The following is a 20,702-nucleotide window of genomic DNA, read 5'->3' as shown; positions in this document are numbered from 1 at the left end:
CCCTAATGCGTGCCGCTTATTTCGAGACCAGGCGGCGGCGCCGAGCGCGGTGACGCGTCGTGACGGACTGTCCCCAGCTGGCCGGCTGCCGGGACGGGGCTGGGCTGGGCTCGTTTACTCGCCACGAGGCGCGCACCATCGCCATTGTCCGCCTGCCCGCCTGCCAGCTCCGTACCGCGCTCAACCTGCTTCCCCGCCAGCCGTGTAACTGCACTGTTTACGTAGAGACCTGGCGAGGAACACGTCGAATGCGACACGTTCCGTCTCTGTAACCTGTACCCATTACCTACGTACACGGTCTGATCAATAAGTATTCAGTCACCAACTGATGGGCGTTAACATGCGCTCTGTCCTCTCGCCGTTCTTAAGACGACTTGAACTCTGCTGGGGACACGCAATGAGGTATCTCAATATCTGGAGGAATGGCAGCCAATTTTTCCTCAATAGCCAAAACCAGAAAAGATAGTTGAAACGCCCACTAAACCCGCTGGGCCGAACAGGTGATTAGGATTGTAGAAAGGACCAAATAAGTTGTCGGTCAGGTTCATTCAAAATTGTAGTTTATTTTAATGCCTTTAAACCAAAGCAGCACATAGCCGAATCTTTAGAACTAAGAGTTTCATAAAGGCAATTATTTCACGGTTGAAGGCCTCCAAACAAGAAATCTTAAAGCAACAAGATAAATCTCAAATGGTAAGAACATGCAGTTAAAATTCAAGGCAAAAGTGAATACACAAACATAAACAAGATGCAACACAAACGGCTGAAGGCCCAATAAATTTTTCAAGATTTTGAAATAAACTACTATAAACTTTCAAAGGCAGAAGGCCTCAATGTTTTTCTTTGTTTTTACAGTAAGGATTTAAGTGGCAGGAGGCTCACAACTAATTTTCCAAAATTCAAAATACATAAAATCCAGTAAAAGCAAGAACTTTTTTAAATCATTGGCTATGGTAGATTATAAATGGACAAACACTGGTAAGAAGGTCAATAAAGAAAACGGCACTCAAAAGCCTCCAGGGGGTCGGTCTGACCACTGAGGTGAGACAGGACAGCCACGGACCGACCGACAAAACGACTTGCTTTTCACCAATCGGTACATGAGCACTCAAACACAAAGTTACGAGCGCGATTATCCACAATGAAATATGTATTAGCCGTCAATACTACACACCACGTTGGACAGCGACAATAGGTGAGGAAAGAACGCTCCCTGAAATTACGTTAGTGGCCAGGGCAGGTAACCGGAACATTAACGGCCACAAGGCAGAAAATTCCGCTGGTGCACATTAATTGTAGTCAACCAATATAGTTAGTTGCACCGCACGATGGCTAAATTTCAGCAATATAAACACTCTGTGTTACTCACAGGAAAATCTTCCCAATAGCGTACCACCGAAACGAACCACACAACATGAATGGACGTGGCTTGGGTAGTTGAAACCACTACTCAACTTTGACGTCCTGAGTCCGTGAACCACGAAGCTCGTAGCGATCGGACAGCTCCACATATGCTCCGAGACTGCGCAGGGACCGCCAGTGGACCCAGCTGACTGCACCACAAGGAGATAACTTCCCTGGCCCGGAGCAACCGACCGAGACACTGCAGACCCCCTAGCCGGAAACTATAAGCACAAAACCAAAGATGGTACACATCGCTGCTGACACACGTAGAAGGAAGAAGAACTACGACGTAACCGCAACAAGGGTGGGAAACCAAACACAGATAGACAGCGAAGTCCGGGAAATCGCATAGGTGGGAGTGCGCACGGCTCAATAGCGACGTTGGAAGCTGTGACTTGGTATGAAGCCTACGTTATAACTCATTCCATTCGGTTGACGTCGGGACTCTGGGCAGGTCAGTCCACTTCAGCAATGTTCTTGCCCACACATCATTGCCTCACAGATGCCACTTTAGGATAGGGTGCATTGTCATGTCGATCATAGATTGTATTGTTTGTTCTGGTTTAGGGCGCAGAAATAAATAAGGCCATACTCGCTCTTGTGAGAACCACAGAACACGAAAACGAAAGCGGAGTTAAAAGTGACTACACCTTAAGCCTAAGCGACGGAAGGAAAGACAGATAAAAAATAGGGATTCTCTTTTGGAGAAAGGGCCACAAAACATGCCAGAGAGACAGCGGAGTGATCGTCGTTTCCCAACTGTTCCTCTACTGGGTGCAGTACACAATGGTGAAATATGCGTTCATATCCTCCGCATTTGCCATTTTATTGTGCGCATGTAGCCATGTATGGAAGTGAAACGTGTACGATAAATAGTTTAGACAAGAAGAGAATAGAAGCTTTCGAAATGTGGTGCTACACAAGAATGCTGAAGATTAGATGGGTAGATCACGTAAGTAATGAGGAGGTACTGAATAGATTTGGGGGGAAGAGGAAATTGTGGCACAACCTGACTAAAAGAAGGGATCGGTTGGCAGGACATGTTCTGAGGCATGAAGTGATCACCAATTTAGTATTGGAGGGAATCGTGGAGGGTAAAAATCGTAGAGGTAGACCAAGAGATGAATAAACTAAGCAGATTAAGAAGGATGTAGATTGCAGCAGTTACTCGGAAATGAAGAATCGTGCACAGGATAGAGTAGCATGGGGAGCTGCAACGAATCAGTCTCTGGAGTGACGACGACGACGACGACGACGACGACAGTGGGCAGTAAGGGGACCACATAGTAACGGCGAGAAACACAATGATACATCGCGCCTCCTCCATACTTCGCCGTTGCCACTACGCATGATGGCAGGTAACGTTCTCCAGGCATTGACTAAACCCGAACCCTCCCATCGGATTGCCGGAGGCTATACCGTGATTCGTCGCTCCAAATCACTGGTTCGCAGTCATCTGCTGTCCAGTGATGTCACTCTTACTGCACCCCAATCGTAGCCTGACTATAGAAATATGTGGCTTTTGAGGAAATGTTCGACCATTGTGCCACATACTTTTTAGCTCCCTATGCAGTCATAGTGCTAGCTGGACCTCTGTAGCATTTTGAAATTCATGAGTCATTCCTTCCATTTATTTCTTGCGATCTTTTACAACCGACCTCCGCAATGGACGACGGTCGCCGTTCATCAGCACATGAAATGTGCTTAGTCTTCATTTAGCTGTGGATGTTCTTTCGAGTGACAACAGCATCACCCATAGTCGACTTGGGCAGATTAAGAAAGGTCGGAATACCTTTGATGACATTGTTAACCATGTGACTGGCAATGACGTGTCCACGTTGAGAGTCATTGAGCTGTCCTGACCGACCCAGTCTGATGTTACTGATGTTTTCTTGAACTTCTGGAGGAAATGAGAAATTTCAAGAGCTCCAAGATATAAGAAGTAATTACAGAGTATCCGAAATCCATTCAATAGAGAACTGAATAAGGCCAAAGTAGAGAACGTAATGTAACAATGCAGTGAAATAAGGGAAAGAACGGAGGAAGGTTACAAAAAGCTTATGAACTGATTAGAAACCAATCTGAAGAAATTAATGGACATATTAACAGCATATTAAATGAAATCGGAAATGAACAACAGAGAGAACTGCAAGTGAAACAGAGAAAAATTATATTCAGGCCTAGCAAAGATCAATGATCTCTAAAATTAAAATAGTTGCGACTGTTTTTGAACTTATCATGGAAATTGTGAAACGTAGAGAATCGAAAAATATTTTTAAATGTCTCCTAACAGGAAATCAAACTATAAAATGGAAGGAATATCGCACCATAGCACCACGTATCTGAGTTATCGATAAGAATAATATCTAATCGAGTGAACAATAAAATCGAAAGAAATTCAGCAAAGGAGCAGTTTGGATTTAAACAATCGGCAGTCAAGGAATTGGAGGCGAGAGACATGTTAGGTGAACTCATGATGTTTCGATCAGAGTTGTGATCCAAGAAGCAGCAAAGGGAGAATCGAGTGGAACTTCGAGATGTTCCACAGTGTGGGAGAAACTAGATGTTCCATGAAGTAATATTGTGAAAGGTTTTGTAGGATAAGAAAATAACTTTAACAACCTGCTGGCGAAAAAGACATGATCGATGATCTACATAATAAGGTTTCCAAGGAAATGCAGAAGCATGTGAGCATTACTGGATAAAACACAGGGCAATTTTTTAACATTATAAATAAAGTCGATGGCTGCTACAGCGGAGAGGGCTCAGAGTTCCAGAGAGAAGGTGGAATGTCCAGGATGTTCTAGCCAATTATTAATGTAAGATGGGAGCTACAACAAGCAATCAGGATCATGGTACTAGAGGAAGACTTAGGTACAATCTCTACCATCAACATGGTGGAGACTGTTCAGAAAAAGGCCAGTTATTTCTAAAGGGTGTAATCCTGATGCAGAAACAATTAACTGGTTCGAATCAGGAAATCAGAGGAGATGGCATGGCTTACATAGCTAGTTTGGATAAACGTTATATGTGGGTCAAAAGGCCAGAAAAATCGCGAAATAATACTTATCAGTGTGAATGGGGAAATTTTTATTCGGGAGGAGAAGCAGGAGTTAACTGATAGTGTGGAAAGGAAACACATAAGGGGGAGTGAGGCTCCTAGGACACTGGATGTTGCGAATAATTAAAGGAAAATGCGTCCAGGTTAAAGTTTTGCAGAATGAGGAGAGAAGCTGTGGGCCTCTGCTGATAATTTAGTGGAGTTTTGGGAAGCAGAGATGCAAGAGGAAAGGAAGAAAGAGAGCTGATTGTTAGGGGACGTTATTTTGTTTATTGGCCTATGGTTATAAAAATACAGCTAGTCTAAACATACCTCTTAAAAGTTTAAAAATCTTCAGTTATGTAGTGAATAATACAAACAACAACACAAAATTTCTTAGAATCTTACTGAAATAAATACATTTGCCCCCTTACGTTAACAATTAGATTTCAAACTGTAATAGGAAACCTATTTTGCGTGCAATTGTACTTAAAAGCTACAATTTAATTCCAACTTTTAAAACACATACCATCAACAATACAAATATCTGAATTCTTCATATGAGAATTGACAAATGACAAGAAGTGATTGATTGATATAGACCAGCTACATGATCGGCCAGTCCGATTTCCTTCTGTATCAATGGTAGCCAAAAATGATGTTATTAATCCTCTGGAGCACCCTTCAGTTTCAATATGGCGACAATATGAGGTGGAGCGAATATAAAATATCAGTGGCAGCTTTGGTTGAATTTGAACTTCACAATGGTCACCACAAACTGTCTCGCAGTTGATAATAATGAGGAGAATAACTGCACTAACGTATCAAGAATTGGGGTACATGATAATGAGTGCAAAAGAGATTACAGTAGTAATGGCAGTGAGGAGGACGTAAAGGAAGTCGAGAGATGAGGCGTAGACCATAAATTTGCAGCAACATCCATAGTAGATTAACGTTTGGGAGATGAAATTCGTGATAGTGAGAGTAAGTTCAACTATATATGTATAGGACAAACGGGAGACAATAGTGTGACAGTAATTAATAGAAAGGCAATGGTGTAGGAGAGATGGTGTAGGAGAGTTGGTGAGCTGTAAAAACCATGAAGAAAGATGTGAAAGGAGGAAGAAAAAGAGTCACCACATGAGAATGCAGTAAGTAGGCAAGTGAAGAAACAGAGATGGTACAGGAGGTTAGGATTTCATAAGGGTACAGATTGGACTGAAAGTTTATTCAGTGGCGGCTACCAGGTTAAAGGTGACCTGTCACTTGTTGGTGAATAGGAATGGAGGGAGCAGTTCGCAAAAGCGGTATGGGTTAGAAAACAGAGAAAACAAATTAATTGGAAGAGATCTCTTGTAAGAGGAAGTGCAGAAGAAATAAAAAATTACCTCTCATTAAAGCGAAGATTTCTAACAGTATGCTGGAAGTGAAATAATTGACAGTTCTGAGTGTATATACAAATGGATTAGGTAACAGGAGAATCAATGTAAATGCCTTCAACTGTAGTCGAATTAGTGGCAAACTGAGTTAGAAACAAGTATTTGTGGAATTTTATCCAGGAGATTTGTTGCTGGAACAATAATTTGTGGTAGTGCCTAAGCAAATACAAAGTGGAAATTAATTGTTAGAAGACCAATGCGTTTATGAAAAATTAAGGTGAAATCTATACAAATGAGTATCCCATTTTGAGGTAATTAAGGGGTCAAAGTTGTGCTTATTACCTCTATACCCCTGTATTATGAAAATGTTTGCATGTATGCACGACCTCTCATTCTGCCCCTCCAGATCAATCTCAACCAAACAATGAAATTCGTAGACACAGCACACTCTGTCTCAAAAGAAGTGCTGTAGAGGTAAGAAAACTTATTTCCCATAGAGGTGTGGGTGAGGATGAAGAAATAATTCTTTCTTTACTGTGAAGTGTAGAGAGAACCTCTTGTCCAACTGGATTTCCTCATGACTGATGCACTGTGCAGGTACCAATGGAATGCCTTGCAGGCAGTATAGAAGTGGTTAGCCACGACTGTGCAGAGAGGGGGGGGGGAGGAGGAGATGAATAGAGGGGGGTGGAGGAGGAGATGGATTAATAGAAGACTAGAATTTATAAATACCTGAGCAACACTGGGCTTCTCAGCTAGTGTAAACTGAAAGTGAAGGTTACTTTGAAACCATACACAGTGATAATTATATGGATAAATATATGCAAGAAGAGTAAAGGAAGTTTTGTCACTAATTAGTACAATTACAGAAGCATAAAGGTAACAACTAAAAGATTTAATAAGGAAACACAGGGAAATCTTTTCAGATAAGCCTGGACACATCCTTGATTACGCAAGTAATTAGGAATAAAAGAACAAACAATTCTGCTTCTACATCTATATAGATACTCCTCAAGTCACCATACGGTGGCCCTCCATGTGGGACCAGTTCCTCAGTAATTGGAATAAATCATACAATGAGGCATTATTGAGAGTATAAGATACTATAATAGTTTTCCCATAGTTATGCGGAATAAAGAAGAGGGTGGTAAGACTTCCTCGACGCCCAAAAACAATGCTACAACAATGAAAGGAATTAACTGCTCAGAGAACGAACATCAGTTGATGTTTAAGTTACATGGTGTAAAATGCATGCATAGCTTCTATTTGACAGCTAGATATCTTCAGAAACCTGAAAAATGAAGTATACAGCACTTCTACACAGGGGGAAAGGTTTTAGTTTACGTTGATGCTGTTTGTTTGCAATATTTCAATTTCAGACTTTAATATAGATTGAGATCAAGTCTTTGGAGCTAAGTTCTCAAATGAACGTGTACGTAGATTTGTTGATCACCACCAAGACGTAGAAGGAACATTGTGAAATAGTGAGAGCAGTATTTGTAGCTCTTAGAGGGGTCATGACCCTGTCATGGTCAAAGTTAAGTTTGTGAGGTTCAAATGTCCAGAGCACTATGGGACTTAACATCTATGGTCATCAGTCCCCTAGAACTTAGAACTACTTAAACCTAACTAACGTAAGGACATCACACAACACCCAGTCATCACGAGGCAGAGAAATTCCCTGACCCCGCCGGGAATCGAACCCGGGAACCCGGGCGCGGGAAGCGAGAACGCTACCGCACGACCACGAGCTCCAGACATTTGTGAGGAGAAACCTCATTTCTTTTGCTTTGGGATTAGCAAAGATCCAGAAGATAGGGACACAAGAATGGTGTACTTCTAAGAATAAAGAAAAACACGAGTCCACTTCAAGGATTATGCAGTTCTTTTGCAAATGTGTGTCAAACCAAGCTTTGAATAACGTGTTTCACAGAACTGTGAAAAGTTGATGCTACAATCGTCTGAAGTGACTAATGGCAGTAAGTCCTTGAACATTTTAAGAGTGAATTAGCTAAAGAGGTATTATTAATTAGTCCTTACCTCAGCCACGATTCTGCATGGCCACTCAAAGTATCTGTGATAATGGGGTGGAACTTAACTTGGCCAGCATAGAGGATAACATATGCACAAAACCATAGCTTTCACCAGTAGGATTGTGACGAAATCTGAGTGCATTTCAGGTGTGTCAGAGTGTGAAACAGAGACCGTTGTCTGGGGGTTTACAGTTATTTAGAAACTTCCTATGGGACGTAAGACACGTTGAACGTTGACCACATAAAACTTTGAGGTGTGCAGGTTGATGCATAGTAGACTGACTTGATAGGTGCTATTTCTGCAACAGTTCAGAATGAGAGGGAATTCATCTCAGGACAAGGCAAAACACATGATGCTTTGTTCTGCTTTCGAATTGGATTGGAAGATGAACAGAGAGGATTTAACAAATGATATCAAAATGTTTTACATCAAGCCTAGAAGAAAATTAGAAGAGTTGTGGAAAAGTATAAGAATGAAGCAGAAAGGGGCAGCTTTGCAAGCTAAGTGCAAGACTCACCTGGATATTACATGTGGAAAGTCGTATACATTTATTTGCTTCTTAAGCTGAAAATGTGGTACACAACTGAAGAGTATGTAAGATGGAAGGAGTGAATCTGAATACGTATTTTTGAAATCATTATACCATTCGTGAAATGTCAACAGGATGGGTTGAAAAATAGTAAGTTAAATGTAATTTAAATTTTAAGACTCAGGCAGAGAAACAAATAAGGAAGAGTTTCATTGATAAGGAGGCAAAGACAAAGTGTCAGTAGTGTATGTTGCTTTAAAAGTGAAAAGATGTCAAAATAGGTGAAGTGACTCAGCTCTGACCCTTACGGGGAAGGTGACACTCACTGGAGTTACTACTGTTGCAACAGGCAGGCTCCAGAGTGAGAGAAGACTCACAAAGTATATTGAGTGGGTCCTCTAGTTGATACTGACCAAAAATAAATTGTGAAACTTGAATGGATGAAACAAGGGAATGGTCAATGATAGACTGAAGTTGGACTTCAAACATTTTTATAATTTCATTAAATCATAAAAGACAAACACCCCCCTGACCCTCCCCCCTACCATCACATGTGTGTGTGGTTTGTCTTATGATCTAATGAAACTCACTGTGTCTTTCTAGCCCAAGTATATATATATATATATATATATATATATATATATATATATATATATATATATATATATATATATATATATATATATATATATATATAATGAAAATGTATTATTTGCTTCCATATAATACATATGTCATACAAAGAAAGAATGAGTAACTGATGTGTTAACAGACTTACAGTTAAAGAGTTGCATTTTTGTGACTAATGTTTCATGTAAGTTGAGTTTGCAGTAAAATAAATTTGTAGTCAGATTTCACAAAATGAAATTTGAATTATATATGGCATTTACTTTCTGATAAAATACAGAAAATAAATTTAATATCTTTCTGGGTTTCCTGGTAGTAAATAGACCATTAGCTAGTAAATTCATACATTTTATTTTCCTTACAAAATCACCATAAAATGGGGAGCACAAGTGGCTCCTTCAGCATTTAGAATAATCCGTAAAGCAATGTGTGCCAGCTAGTGCCAATCAGCAGTATGCAAAGAATTTTAAGGACCAAAGGAGAGAGAAACTAAGGATGACACTGAACGAAGGGGAGAGTCAGCCCATGCAAGGTCAGAAGAAATTGACTGCTAACAGTGTGGAACCATGTCAGTGACCACTAAAGGGGCCTGTGTGGCGCTTTTATTCTTGGAGCTCTGCCGGACTTTTCGGACCTGCGCGAGCTGGAATGAGTGAAGACGTGCTCATATTCACAGGGAGTGAGATTGTACCACTTACTCATCCTACAACAGTAACAGGCGAGCGATATGACCTGCCGCTTCCGGAAGGGTCAAACCAGAGACAAGAAACCGCTATCCCAATCAAATTTAAAAAAATACAGATTATGTTCATATAAAACTCTTCAGTATCATTATTTGACGCCACATTTTAAACTTAGTTCCTCTGTCCTTAGTACTCACATTCTGCTGCAATTTCAAACGTAATATTAAGATTATTTTTATTGTGCACGTATCTGTTTTAGCAGCTGCTACAGTGTAAGGAAATGATTACTTTCCCATCCACCACTGATTCACAGTATCAGCACGTATTGGGCTCTGTGTCCAGGTGCGCAACGTCCTAACAAATGACTGCAGAAAACATTTCAAGGGCTTTTTATTGTAGCGTATATTCTGTAAGTGGGTCGTTCCAAAAAAACATTCGCCTGCTTTGCAGAAAGCGTATATTTAACACGCTAGTGGTGTAAACGACTTTTGATGTAACAAATTCGGTAGTGTGACATATGGTAAAAGACTTAGGAAGTCGTTACAATTTAGCTTTTAAATCAAATACTGAGACTGCGATGGACATGGGCATGTTAATGCGATAGTGTCTTTTTGAGAGTATAACCAATTTTAGTAGAGAAGTGGGTTAGACCATTCGTTAGAAAGTATTGTTCCTTTCTATAATCAAATGATAGAGCCGCTACGATGAACAAGTTATTTCCAGACAAAAAATCTGAAGTGAACCTACAGTACAAAGTTGGTTGCGAAAACCGTTATTTCCAGTATTTCACAGATTTCATTACCAACTGTATGAGTCGCCACTGTGTAACAGAAAACAGTATTAAGTGAGTCGATAAATTACAGAGAGAGGTAGAAAGTTCGTTAGACTAGAAAGCTGAAGAGAAAGCTATTTCATCATCATCATCATCATCATCATCATCATCATCATCATCATCATCATCATCATCTTTTGTCTGATAAAACCAGTCTGTTTTGCTTCGTATACTTCCCTGCGTTACGACCACCCGTCTATCACCTCTTCCCCCTCTCCCCCACCCCCTACCTGATGCCTACCTATTTTTTATATCTAGCAGGGTGGACTGATTTCGTCAGCAACTGAAATAGCTAGCTATGGTGAGGCCTATTTTATTGTCCGCTTTAGAGGCACAAGTTGATTTGCTGCATAGTAAAAATTCAAATCGATCTGACTGGATTTTCTCTTTATTTGGTGTCTCGATAATACTTCTGCTTGCTACCTATTTCTTGCTCACACTAATTCTGGTATCAACTTTATACAGTCCAGGCAAATTCAAACTTCGTACCTAACCTGGAATAAGCCAGGATGTTACCTATCACAGGCAATGCTCTTAGGGAACAAATATATTCGGGCATGATTCATTATCCGTCCTCACTAATTTACTTTCGCCAGTACGTCTTATATACATCCTGAACTGCACATTATTTCTCTTGCATACTTTGCGAGAGTAGCATTCATAGAAGGGAGGTCACTGGAGAAATTGTTTAACCACAGCCTAGGTCTCGCAGCATATTTTCTTCCAGCAGTGCTAGTCCATATGCAGGAGAACTGCGCAGTTTGGAAAGCAGGAGAGAAAGAAGTAGAGCAGTGGGAACTTGTCGTGTCATGAATCGGGACTGGGTACTAAGTACGTCAGAGCATTACCTGTAGAACTTAAAGGTCGGAAATTTTAGTGCTAGTTCGGCATGCAAATTAATCTACCAAGAAGGTTTGAAATAGTGCACGCCACGTTGCAGAGTGGAAGACTGCCAGTTCGTGCTGAGACTTGTTTGTGCTGTTTGAAGAGTACTCTAGTAAAACTGACCTGACTCACGTCCATTGTACTGTCGCGACCTTAGAAACCTTTAATAATTTTCATCGCATGTCAGGTCGTAACAAAAATGATTATCCAGGGTTTCATAGTCAGGCCGACCTGCGTACGTGAGAGATCGAAGAAAAACAGGGTATTGGGAGAAGATAATGCTTCCCAAATAAATGGACACCGATTCGGAGAGGGTGGCCAAATACGAGAGTGAATAATACACTTTATACCTCGCCAAACTATGCGAAGGGTCGAGGACGAGTTCCAAAATGTGTAATGTAAGAATCTCGGGCGGAATTTAGAACAATAATCGAACTTTAAGGTGGTCACGTATCGAGGGAAGTTCCGAAGTGAATGTTCCAGACAGATACTGGAGAGGGCCAGATGCTCCCAGAGTCACTTAACGAAATAACAGCTCAGCCAGCAGCAGATTAGAAGTGAGTGTGTCAGTACGAAGAGGCCAGAGGGCAGTAAAACTTCGCAGTAGCACCTGATGGAGCAGTAGACACTTCAATTACGAGAAGGTGACAGACTCAAACTGCAAGGTATTTAGCGTTTTATAGACATCATTGGAATATTGCTGAACAGAGACTGCCTGTCTGTCTCAAAGAGTTAGAATACAGGAATTTCAGTGAATAGTAGGAACAAGTCACTGCTTTGCAATTTTCTCTTGTGCAGTAGGCCAAGCGGCCCTTCAGTGCTAGTGACGTAGTTCGAAGTGCTGATGACTGATCTGTTAAGCCAAGTTGCCAGTAGTCAGCAGACCGAGCGATAGTGAATGCACTGGTCTCTGATAGAGATCCTTTCTAGTAATTATTAAGAGCATCTGACATTCTGATAAGATATTTTGGTGCTACTGAAACGTGGTACTTAGGGAAAGGCGGATATCAGCGTGGACGGAGCCTTACTCAGTTACCGTTGGTTGCTCAGTTTTCTTTTTAAATCACGAACACTATTTGGAACCAATTACATATAAATTTGACAATAAGAAACAATTATCAAATTTCACTTCAGACAATATCTAATTAAAAATTCTTTAGAGAAATTGCATTCACAGCTGAAGGCCTTATTGACCAGAAATTCAAATTATTTGTCAGCTGAAGGCCCCAATGTTAGTAACTCAAACAATTTAACGGCTGAAGGCCTAGATAACAATTCTTAAGAACAGGTAAACTTCTCCAAGAGAGAATAAAATATTTAAAAAAAGATCACCACAATGTGATCAGACCAAGAGAAGTGGGCCTCAGACAGTGCTTCAAGGATCGGCCTGGGAAAAGTCATTCAACTTCGTAACCGACGAGACAGGCAGCCAAGAGTTGTATTCACTTAACCGGATGGCAATTCAAACAGGTGACAGTTTAAACGCAGACCAACACTCTTGCAAAATCTACCTAACGTCTGGTAACAAACAGAGCGATGGAATAACCGAGGCAAGGCGGAACCGGCGGACAGCACTGTGTCTTCGGAAACCGGTGTTTAGAACATCCAGAATCAGAAGGAACCACTACGACCAAGGTAGTCCAAAATAAAATATCCGAACCACAATCAAGGAGGCTGTCTAACTACACGCTTTACCGGACAGCAGCGGCAAGGCGAGGAAAGGTACACTGCCGCGAAAATACGCTAACATACAGAGCAGGTAACTGGGCGTTAGCGGCCACTAGGCAGAAAAATACCAGTAGTTGAACTTCATCAATAAACACAAGGAATTAAATGATTAATAATAAAAGGTAGAGGATGGCTAATTAATTTCGCCAACTCCAAACATTCCACTCGTTGCTATTTGTCTCAGTCATCCTGCAGGCAGCAACGTAGGAACGAACGGCGTGACCTCAAAATAGAGGTTTCACGACAGGGTTAATGTTCACTCAAACGTCCTGGGTCCGGTGGACAACGAGGTTGTGGCCCCCCAACTACAGCCCCTCGATCCGGCAGTGCCTGCGTGCCGCCAGCGGTCCCGCCAAGTCCCTGCGCTGCTGGACCTCCCTCCAGCTCCGTTCGAACCGAACTACCGACACACCCAACCCGGAAAACACTTGACGTCCTTCCAAAGATAGTAACTCGGTACTAGATATCGATAAACGCTGCTGCTGCTGCCGCCGCCACTCACAGACAGACAATGCTAGCAAACTTAGTGGCGCCAGAAACACACAAGAAGAAAACCAGATGGGACTATCCCTACTACACGATGCCAATGGTACCAACGAGAGCTGCACACGGCTCAGCGACATCTCACTAAACAAATGTGCTTGTTAGAACAACAAAATGATTGAAGATAGTAATATCTTACTACTTCAGCAAACCATTCCTGTCAACTCGGCCGCAGTATTTGAGAAAGAGAGCACTCAGCTACTTCCAACAAACTTTGCACATAATTTGGAAACTTTTGGAAACTACATTACTCTACGGGAGAATAATACGAAGCTAATAAAATCAACATAATTGGGCTGGCTCTGAGCACTATGGGACTTAACATCTATGGTCATCAGTCCCCTAGAACTTAGAACTACTTAAACCTAACTAACCTAAGGACAGCACACAACACCCAGCCATCACGAGGCAGAGAAAATCCCTGACCCCGCCGGGAATCGAACCCGGGAACCCGGGCGTGGGAAGCGAGAACGCTACCGCACGACCACGAGATGCGGGCAACATAATTGGGGTTTCGCATCTTCTGTCATATTGGTTTTACATGCCTAACGTCAAATATTTCATACATTAACTCATTTATGAGCTAATCAGACGTTTGAAGCTGTTTTATACGTGGGAGCTCGACTCTTTAAGGAATCTGCGAGCCTATCGGTCACTCGGTCAATGGGTTGGTTAGTTTTATGTTCCATGGATAAGTTTTCACAGTAGATCGTAATGAACTGGGACGAGTCATTTTTCATTCACATCGCAAGGTAATTTGTACACATGGTTACATTCAAAACGTTCATAAGTTATAAAAAGAAAAACGATATACAGATGTTGCGAGTTAGTAAGTTCTACCCACCACCTTTTACACATTACAGTAATACGAATACTTCCACGGAATACGAATCCAAATCGATGAAGACAAAATCAGAGGTCCTCAAAAAAATCAAACTAAACCTGGAAGTATCACAAACAGCCAAATGCCAACACTAGGATAGCCAACTTTCGCGTAATTCCAGGATCTCCCGTATTTGAGCAATATTCTCTTAATCCCCCACGTTCCCTTGTTGACCGCCTGTTTCTCCCGTGTATTTCGCCAGTGAACACTGTTGTAATATATAATCCCGCAAAGTACTATCGATAATACAAGTTCCCTAACCAACAGATTTCATAAGGTTTTTCGAAATCTGTTGGTCATACTTTTGTGGACAATCATTTTGCTCTTCATCCTTCTACGAAAAGAAGTCGGATGGACTCAACGGAATGCGTGGAGTGGAGAAAGTATGGCGCACAGCCTAGGCGTTTAGAGGGGTCGTGACGGCGAGAATGGTCACTTGTTCTTTCGTCAGTGGTGTACTGGCACCCTACGGATGTGCTCGCCTCGTACCGATCAGCAACTGTTGTACATTTAACACGTGGAATAACAAGGAATCGCAAAAGAGGTTCAAATGGTTCAAATGGCTCTGAGCACTATGGGACTCAACTGCTGAGGTCATTAGTCCCCTAGAACTTAGAACTAGTTAAACCTAACCAACCTAAGGACATCACAAACATCCATGCCCGAGGCAGGATTCGAACCTGCGACCGTAGCGGTCTTGCGGTTCCAGACTGCAGCGCCTTTAACCGCACGGCCACTTCGGGCGGTACGCAAAAGCGGATTATGCCGACTTCTATGCTTAAAAATGCTCGTTGCGTTATTTGTCAATTGTCTCATACGACACAAAAACATTTCGCTTCGAAAGAATTCTCTCTCTTATGAACGAGGTGACTAATGAGTCGTGCGTTTTTTCAGACACTTCAGAAGAAACAGACACCATTTCTGTGTTTAATCCTGCAGCGGAACTTGACGCGATGCGACGAGCAAACAGGAAAAAGGGCTAGGGGCACTACTTCGGTAGTGTGTGGTAAATGAGAATGTGGACTGAGGAGGGAGGCGTGCTTGGGTAGTCCGTACAATCGTATTTAGCCTTTGTGCAAGGTGGCGTAAATGGTTAACGCATCTGCCTAGTAAGTAGGAGACCAGGGCTCGAAACCGTGGCCTTGGTGCAAATTTTCGTTTGTCGCCAATGAATTGTTTCGTTGACCGGTTGCGGCAGGCATAGGAATTTCCCCCCTCTGAACACACAGTAAGAAGACTCTTCTGAGAAACAGCAGCAGACAAAGGCAAAGCTTACGATTGAAATCAATTGCAATGAGTATTTTATGTTTGCACAGCAAGATAATAAATTGCAGAGTACTGCAGCTTGTGTAAATAAGCGCTTGTAGGGTACAATATGAATGTGTGATTATATTTGTGTACGATATGCCATGAACAAAAATTGTTTTGTTTGGATTAGATTCATTTTCCACTCCACAGACCTAGGAATGAGAGGATACTCTTAGGCGCGACACACGTTAAACTTTAAATATATAAAGCACTTTAACGTAGCACTCATTTCTAAATTTACATCACAAATGATTCTTATTACACGATTTTTTCTGTGATAGCTCCCTTTCAATTTGTGAAGTCCTTCAAAATATAATACCGTACGAGAATAGAAGCAAGAAAAATATGAAACAATAAACTGGTAGCCAAGATAGCAGGAATTCGTTTTATTCCACGATTACCGCTTTCGGCGAAACTAAAGCTACCGTCATCGGATCTTAGGACACACACAGGTTACAACATCAGGGCAAACAATGGTGATATTGCTAGTTGCCTATAACATGGAGGCCTTACAAAATTGTCATACGTAGCACATAGGCGTACAAGAGAGATGACATTATAAATTTTATGCGTCTCCATCACACACAAGCGCTAGCTCTCTCTTGGACGCCTATGTGCTACGTATGACAATTTTGTAAGGTCTGCGTATTATAGGTAACTAGTAATATCACCATTGTTTGCCTTGATATTGTAACCCGTATGTGTCCTAAGATCCGATGATGGCGGCTTTAGTTTCGCCGAAACCGGTAATCATGGAATAAAAATAATTCCTGCGATCTTGGCTACCAGTTTATTGTTTTACAACCATCTAGATCGCTCCCACATGAGCACAAAGCGCTCCTTACAAAATAAGAAAAATGCCTTTTTTATATTTCTCCATTGACATCCAATCCAGGAAAAATTGGTGATGATTGATATTTGGTTTGTGGGGCGCTTAATTGTGTGGTTATTGCCGTACAAATTCCTAATCTTTTCGCTGTCCATGATGAAATGATGAGGACAACACAAACACCCAGCCGCTGGGCGCAGAAAAACCTCGGACCGGCCGGGAATCTAAACAGAGACCCAGCGATCCAAAGTCAGCAATGCTAGCCACTAGATAGGAAATTCGGTGTACCTGTGCAGTTGAAATTTATTGCGACTAAATATCCCTTAACCCTTTCGTGAGCCGTGGGAAACATGCTTCCCACTACAATGTACTCGCTCCTTGTACCGTGGGATTCACAGTTCCCACCTCTGTACGGTGCTACCACCTAGTGAACAGTAAGTAGTACTACTTCCAATCGGAAGTGCCTGCCGTTTTTGCTGTACCTTCGCGCAGAGGCATTGTGTAGCTGAGTGTTGCTCTGTAGAGGAGCCTTCCAGTGCTGTTTTCGTAACATTTTGTGATTTTTCCTCAAAGCTACAGTATAAGGTAAATACTATTGATTTACCCAAATTTACGAAGGAAAACGTAAAATTGGAACGAGGAGAATTCCAGTTTGAAAGAAAACGAGCCATTTCTGCAGTAAAATGGATGGATAACCGTCCAGTCACTTTCCTGTCCTCAATTCATGACCCATGAGAAACAGCCACAGTGAAAAGGAAAAACAAGGATGGAACTAGTACACAGATTTCTTGTCCTGAAGTTGTGGCAGAATACAACAAAATAATGGGTGGTGTCGATAAGTTTGATCAATTGCGAGAAAGGTATGATATTGGCAGACTTTCTGTAAAATGGTGGCACAGAATATTTTATTTCCTGCTGGACGTTGCTCCAGTGAACAGTTTTAACCTGTGGAAAATAAGTAAAAGAGAAAGTGGACAGCATGATCAGCTCACATACGGGATCCATCTAGCCAGACAATTGATCGCTGGCTTCTCATCCCAAACAAGGCGTGGACAGAAACCTGTCTTTCTGGCAAAAAGGGGTAAAGTACCTAAAGATTTTAGTCATGTGGCTGTAGGGGAGCATCGACCCATTTTAGGAGAAACCTACTGGACGTGCCGTTATTGTAGTACAAAAGCTGCGGAAAAGAGTACTCGCTGTGTTTGTACATATTGTCAAATACCACTTTGCATAGACCCATGTTTCAGAAAATTTGATGGCAAGTAATTGTGAACTATCATTGTAACAAGAGAAGTAAGTTTATCAAATAAAAAATGACATACATTGAAAAAGTTTGTCATTTAACTCCAAGGAAGGGCAGTGGGAGGAATACTTCCCACCTTGTTGTGTGACCTCACTTTCACAGTTGGAGCAAATTTGATATTCTGTATGATAAATATACCTACCTGTTACAATCTGCTCTCCATTCATTAAAAAAAACTGCTCAATAATTTTGCCCACGAAAGGGTTAAGCATCCCCTAAAATCGTGGTCAGATGTTATAGTTCAATTCTTTTATCTTGGCGGTTCACGCGTGCCCGCCCAGACGCGGGAGATTGCTGCGTTGCCAGTTGTACGCGCCAAGAGAAGCAGCGCCATAGTATAGTTCGCAAACTTACGTTTAGGGGGGAGCGCACAGTTTATGAAGTAAAACCACCACTGCCGCATTAACCCTTTCGCTGCTACAGAGACGTGCTCCCCGCATTCCGCGATGTGCGCGATTTTGTCATCATTGCACTGCTGGCTTGTTCAGACACATGATGTTTCGGCTGCTTTGACACAGTTTATCATTCGATTTCACAAAAACTATTTGGCCCAAAAATTTGATCTTTACACATCTTCTTGACTGATACCTTACCACCCATACCATACCACCCCCCCCCCCCCAGTAAATGCCTTAATTTTGTTTCGAAGTTCAAAGCAGTTATTGTGCAGCATTAGATGTAGTAAACCATTGCACGAAATTTTGAAGAGTTTGCAGAGGTGTAAGTCCATAGCGTATACTTTCTGTATGGTCGATTTTAGTTGCCACCAGAAATTTCAAAAAATTACATTCAAACGAATAAAATTCATGAAGTAAGACACTTCGATATTGTTTTTAAACAAAGAAAATCTTAGGCACCGAACAAGTTTTGAACTCAGAACCTTTCCCTTAGCAGCCATACACTTTAACCACTACACTACCGCTGCTTGTCTTTCAACATATCTCCCGGAGGACTTTAAAATATCACGCAAAATACCGACAAACACTGTTGGTATGACTATGAATTACTCACGTTTCATCGAAATACAATAGGAAATAAACAATTACAGCTGTTCTTTATTGCGAAGAAGCGGTTAGTGAGTATGATACAAACACCTTTCCTTGCTATCGCCTGAATTAGGAGGCTTATTGCTTGTTTGGCTTAATTAATTAATAGAATATGAAGCAATTGGTATAAAGAATGCTTTTTCCAAACTTTCTATGAACATAAGTCTGCTATCAAGACACTACTTTTGTTCAATTACTTGATTTATGACTGAACGTTTCTAAAACTGCAGTCGAGCTCTGGCAACGTCGTTCTCTGTTCATTGCCCGACTGTGTTTTGTGACGTCAGATGCGCAGAACGAACCTAAACTCGGCCGCCGTCATAAATGACGCACATTTCCCTTAAAACCGGGATCTAATGTCGATCGCCAGCATTACGAACCTTGCCAGCTGTGCTCGTCGGTGTGGCCGTAGAGCCAGACGAGGCAGCTCTTGAGCTCGACGGCGACCTGGTTGGAGGGGTGGAGCGCCGAGCAGACGCGCGGGCTGCGCAGGTAGGCGGCCACGGCCTCCGGCCTGCCGGTGTCCACCTTGGCCAGCATGGAGCCCAGCGCGGCCTGTACCACCCGCACTTTGGTGGCGTTCAGCTGCTGTCCGCAGCCGCTGCAGCGCCACGGAGACGCCGTGTCCAGGGGGTCCTCGCTCACTATGGCGCCGGGGCAGCCGCCGCGCCCGCACCGCAGCGCCGAAAGCAGCGACCCGAACTCCTGCAACGTGCACCACGTAGCCTACTTACAAGGGGTACTCAGTGAGAGAAGCTTATACTCTATAACGGCACTGTGCCAAGTGTCTTAACCCTTTCTTGGGCAAAATTATTGACCAGTTTTTTTTAATGAATGGAGAGCAGATAGCTAACAATAGGTATATTTATCATACAGAATATCAAATTTGCTCCAACTGTGAAAGTGAGGTCACACAACAAGGTGGGAAGTATTCTTCCCACTGCCTGCCTTGGAGTTAAATGACAAAAACAACTTTTTCAATATATGTCATATTTATTTGATAAATTTACTTATCTCGTTACAATGATTGTTCAAAATTAGTTGCCAAGAAATTTTCTGAAACTCGGGTATACGCAATATGTACAAACACACCGAGTGCTCTTTTCCACAGCTTTGGTACCACAATGACGGCACGTCCAGTAGGTTTCTCCTAAAATGGGTCGATGCTCCCCTACAGCCACATGACTAAAATCTTTAGGTACTTTACCCCTTTTTGCCAGAAAGACAGGTTTTTGTCCACGCCTTTTTTGGGATGAGAAGCCAGCGATCAATTGTCTGGCTAGCTGGATCCTGTATGTGAGCTGATCATGCTGTCCACTTTCTCTTTTACTTATTTTCCACAAGATAAAACTGTTCACTGCAGCAACGTCCACCAGGAAATAAAATATTTTGTGCCACAATTTTACGGAACGTCTGCCAATAGCATACCTTTCTCGTAATTGATCAAATGTATAGACACCATCCATTGTTTTGTTGTATTCTGCCACAACTTCAAGACAAGAAATCTCTGGACTAGTACCATCCTTGTTTTTCCTCTTCACTGTGGCTGTTTCTCATGGGTCATGAATTGAGGACAGGAAAGTGATTGGACGGTTATCCATCCATTTTACTGCAGAAATGGTTCCTTCTCTTTCAAACTGGAATTCTCC

At 42.0% G+C, this 20,702-nt stretch overlaps 1 protein-coding gene across 2 annotated transcripts in view; it reads right to left on the bottom strand.

Moving 5' to 3' along the window:
• Window positions 1-20,702, bottom strand: part of LOC126483819 (SET domain-containing protein SmydA-8-like) — a 188,944-nt gene that overhangs the window by 72,641 nt on the left and 95,601 nt on the right. For both annotated transcript variants that reach the window (XM_050107017.1, XM_050107016.1), the window contains exon 5: window positions 19,434-19,758. In XM_050107017.1, coding sequence (XP_049962974.1) covers window positions 19,434-19,758 — 325 coding nt within the window. The remainder of the gene's footprint in view (window positions 1-19,433; window positions 19,759-20,702) is intronic.

The sequence above is a fragment of the Schistocerca serialis genome, chromosome 6, assembly GCF_023864345.2.
Source record: "Schistocerca serialis cubense isolate TAMUIC-IGC-003099 chromosome 6, iqSchSeri2.2, whole genome shotgun sequence".
NCBI classification, from domain to species: Eukaryota; Metazoa; Arthropoda; class Insecta; order Orthoptera; family Acrididae; genus Schistocerca; species Schistocerca serialis.
This window is presented reverse-complemented; position numbering and strand designations above follow the sequence as displayed.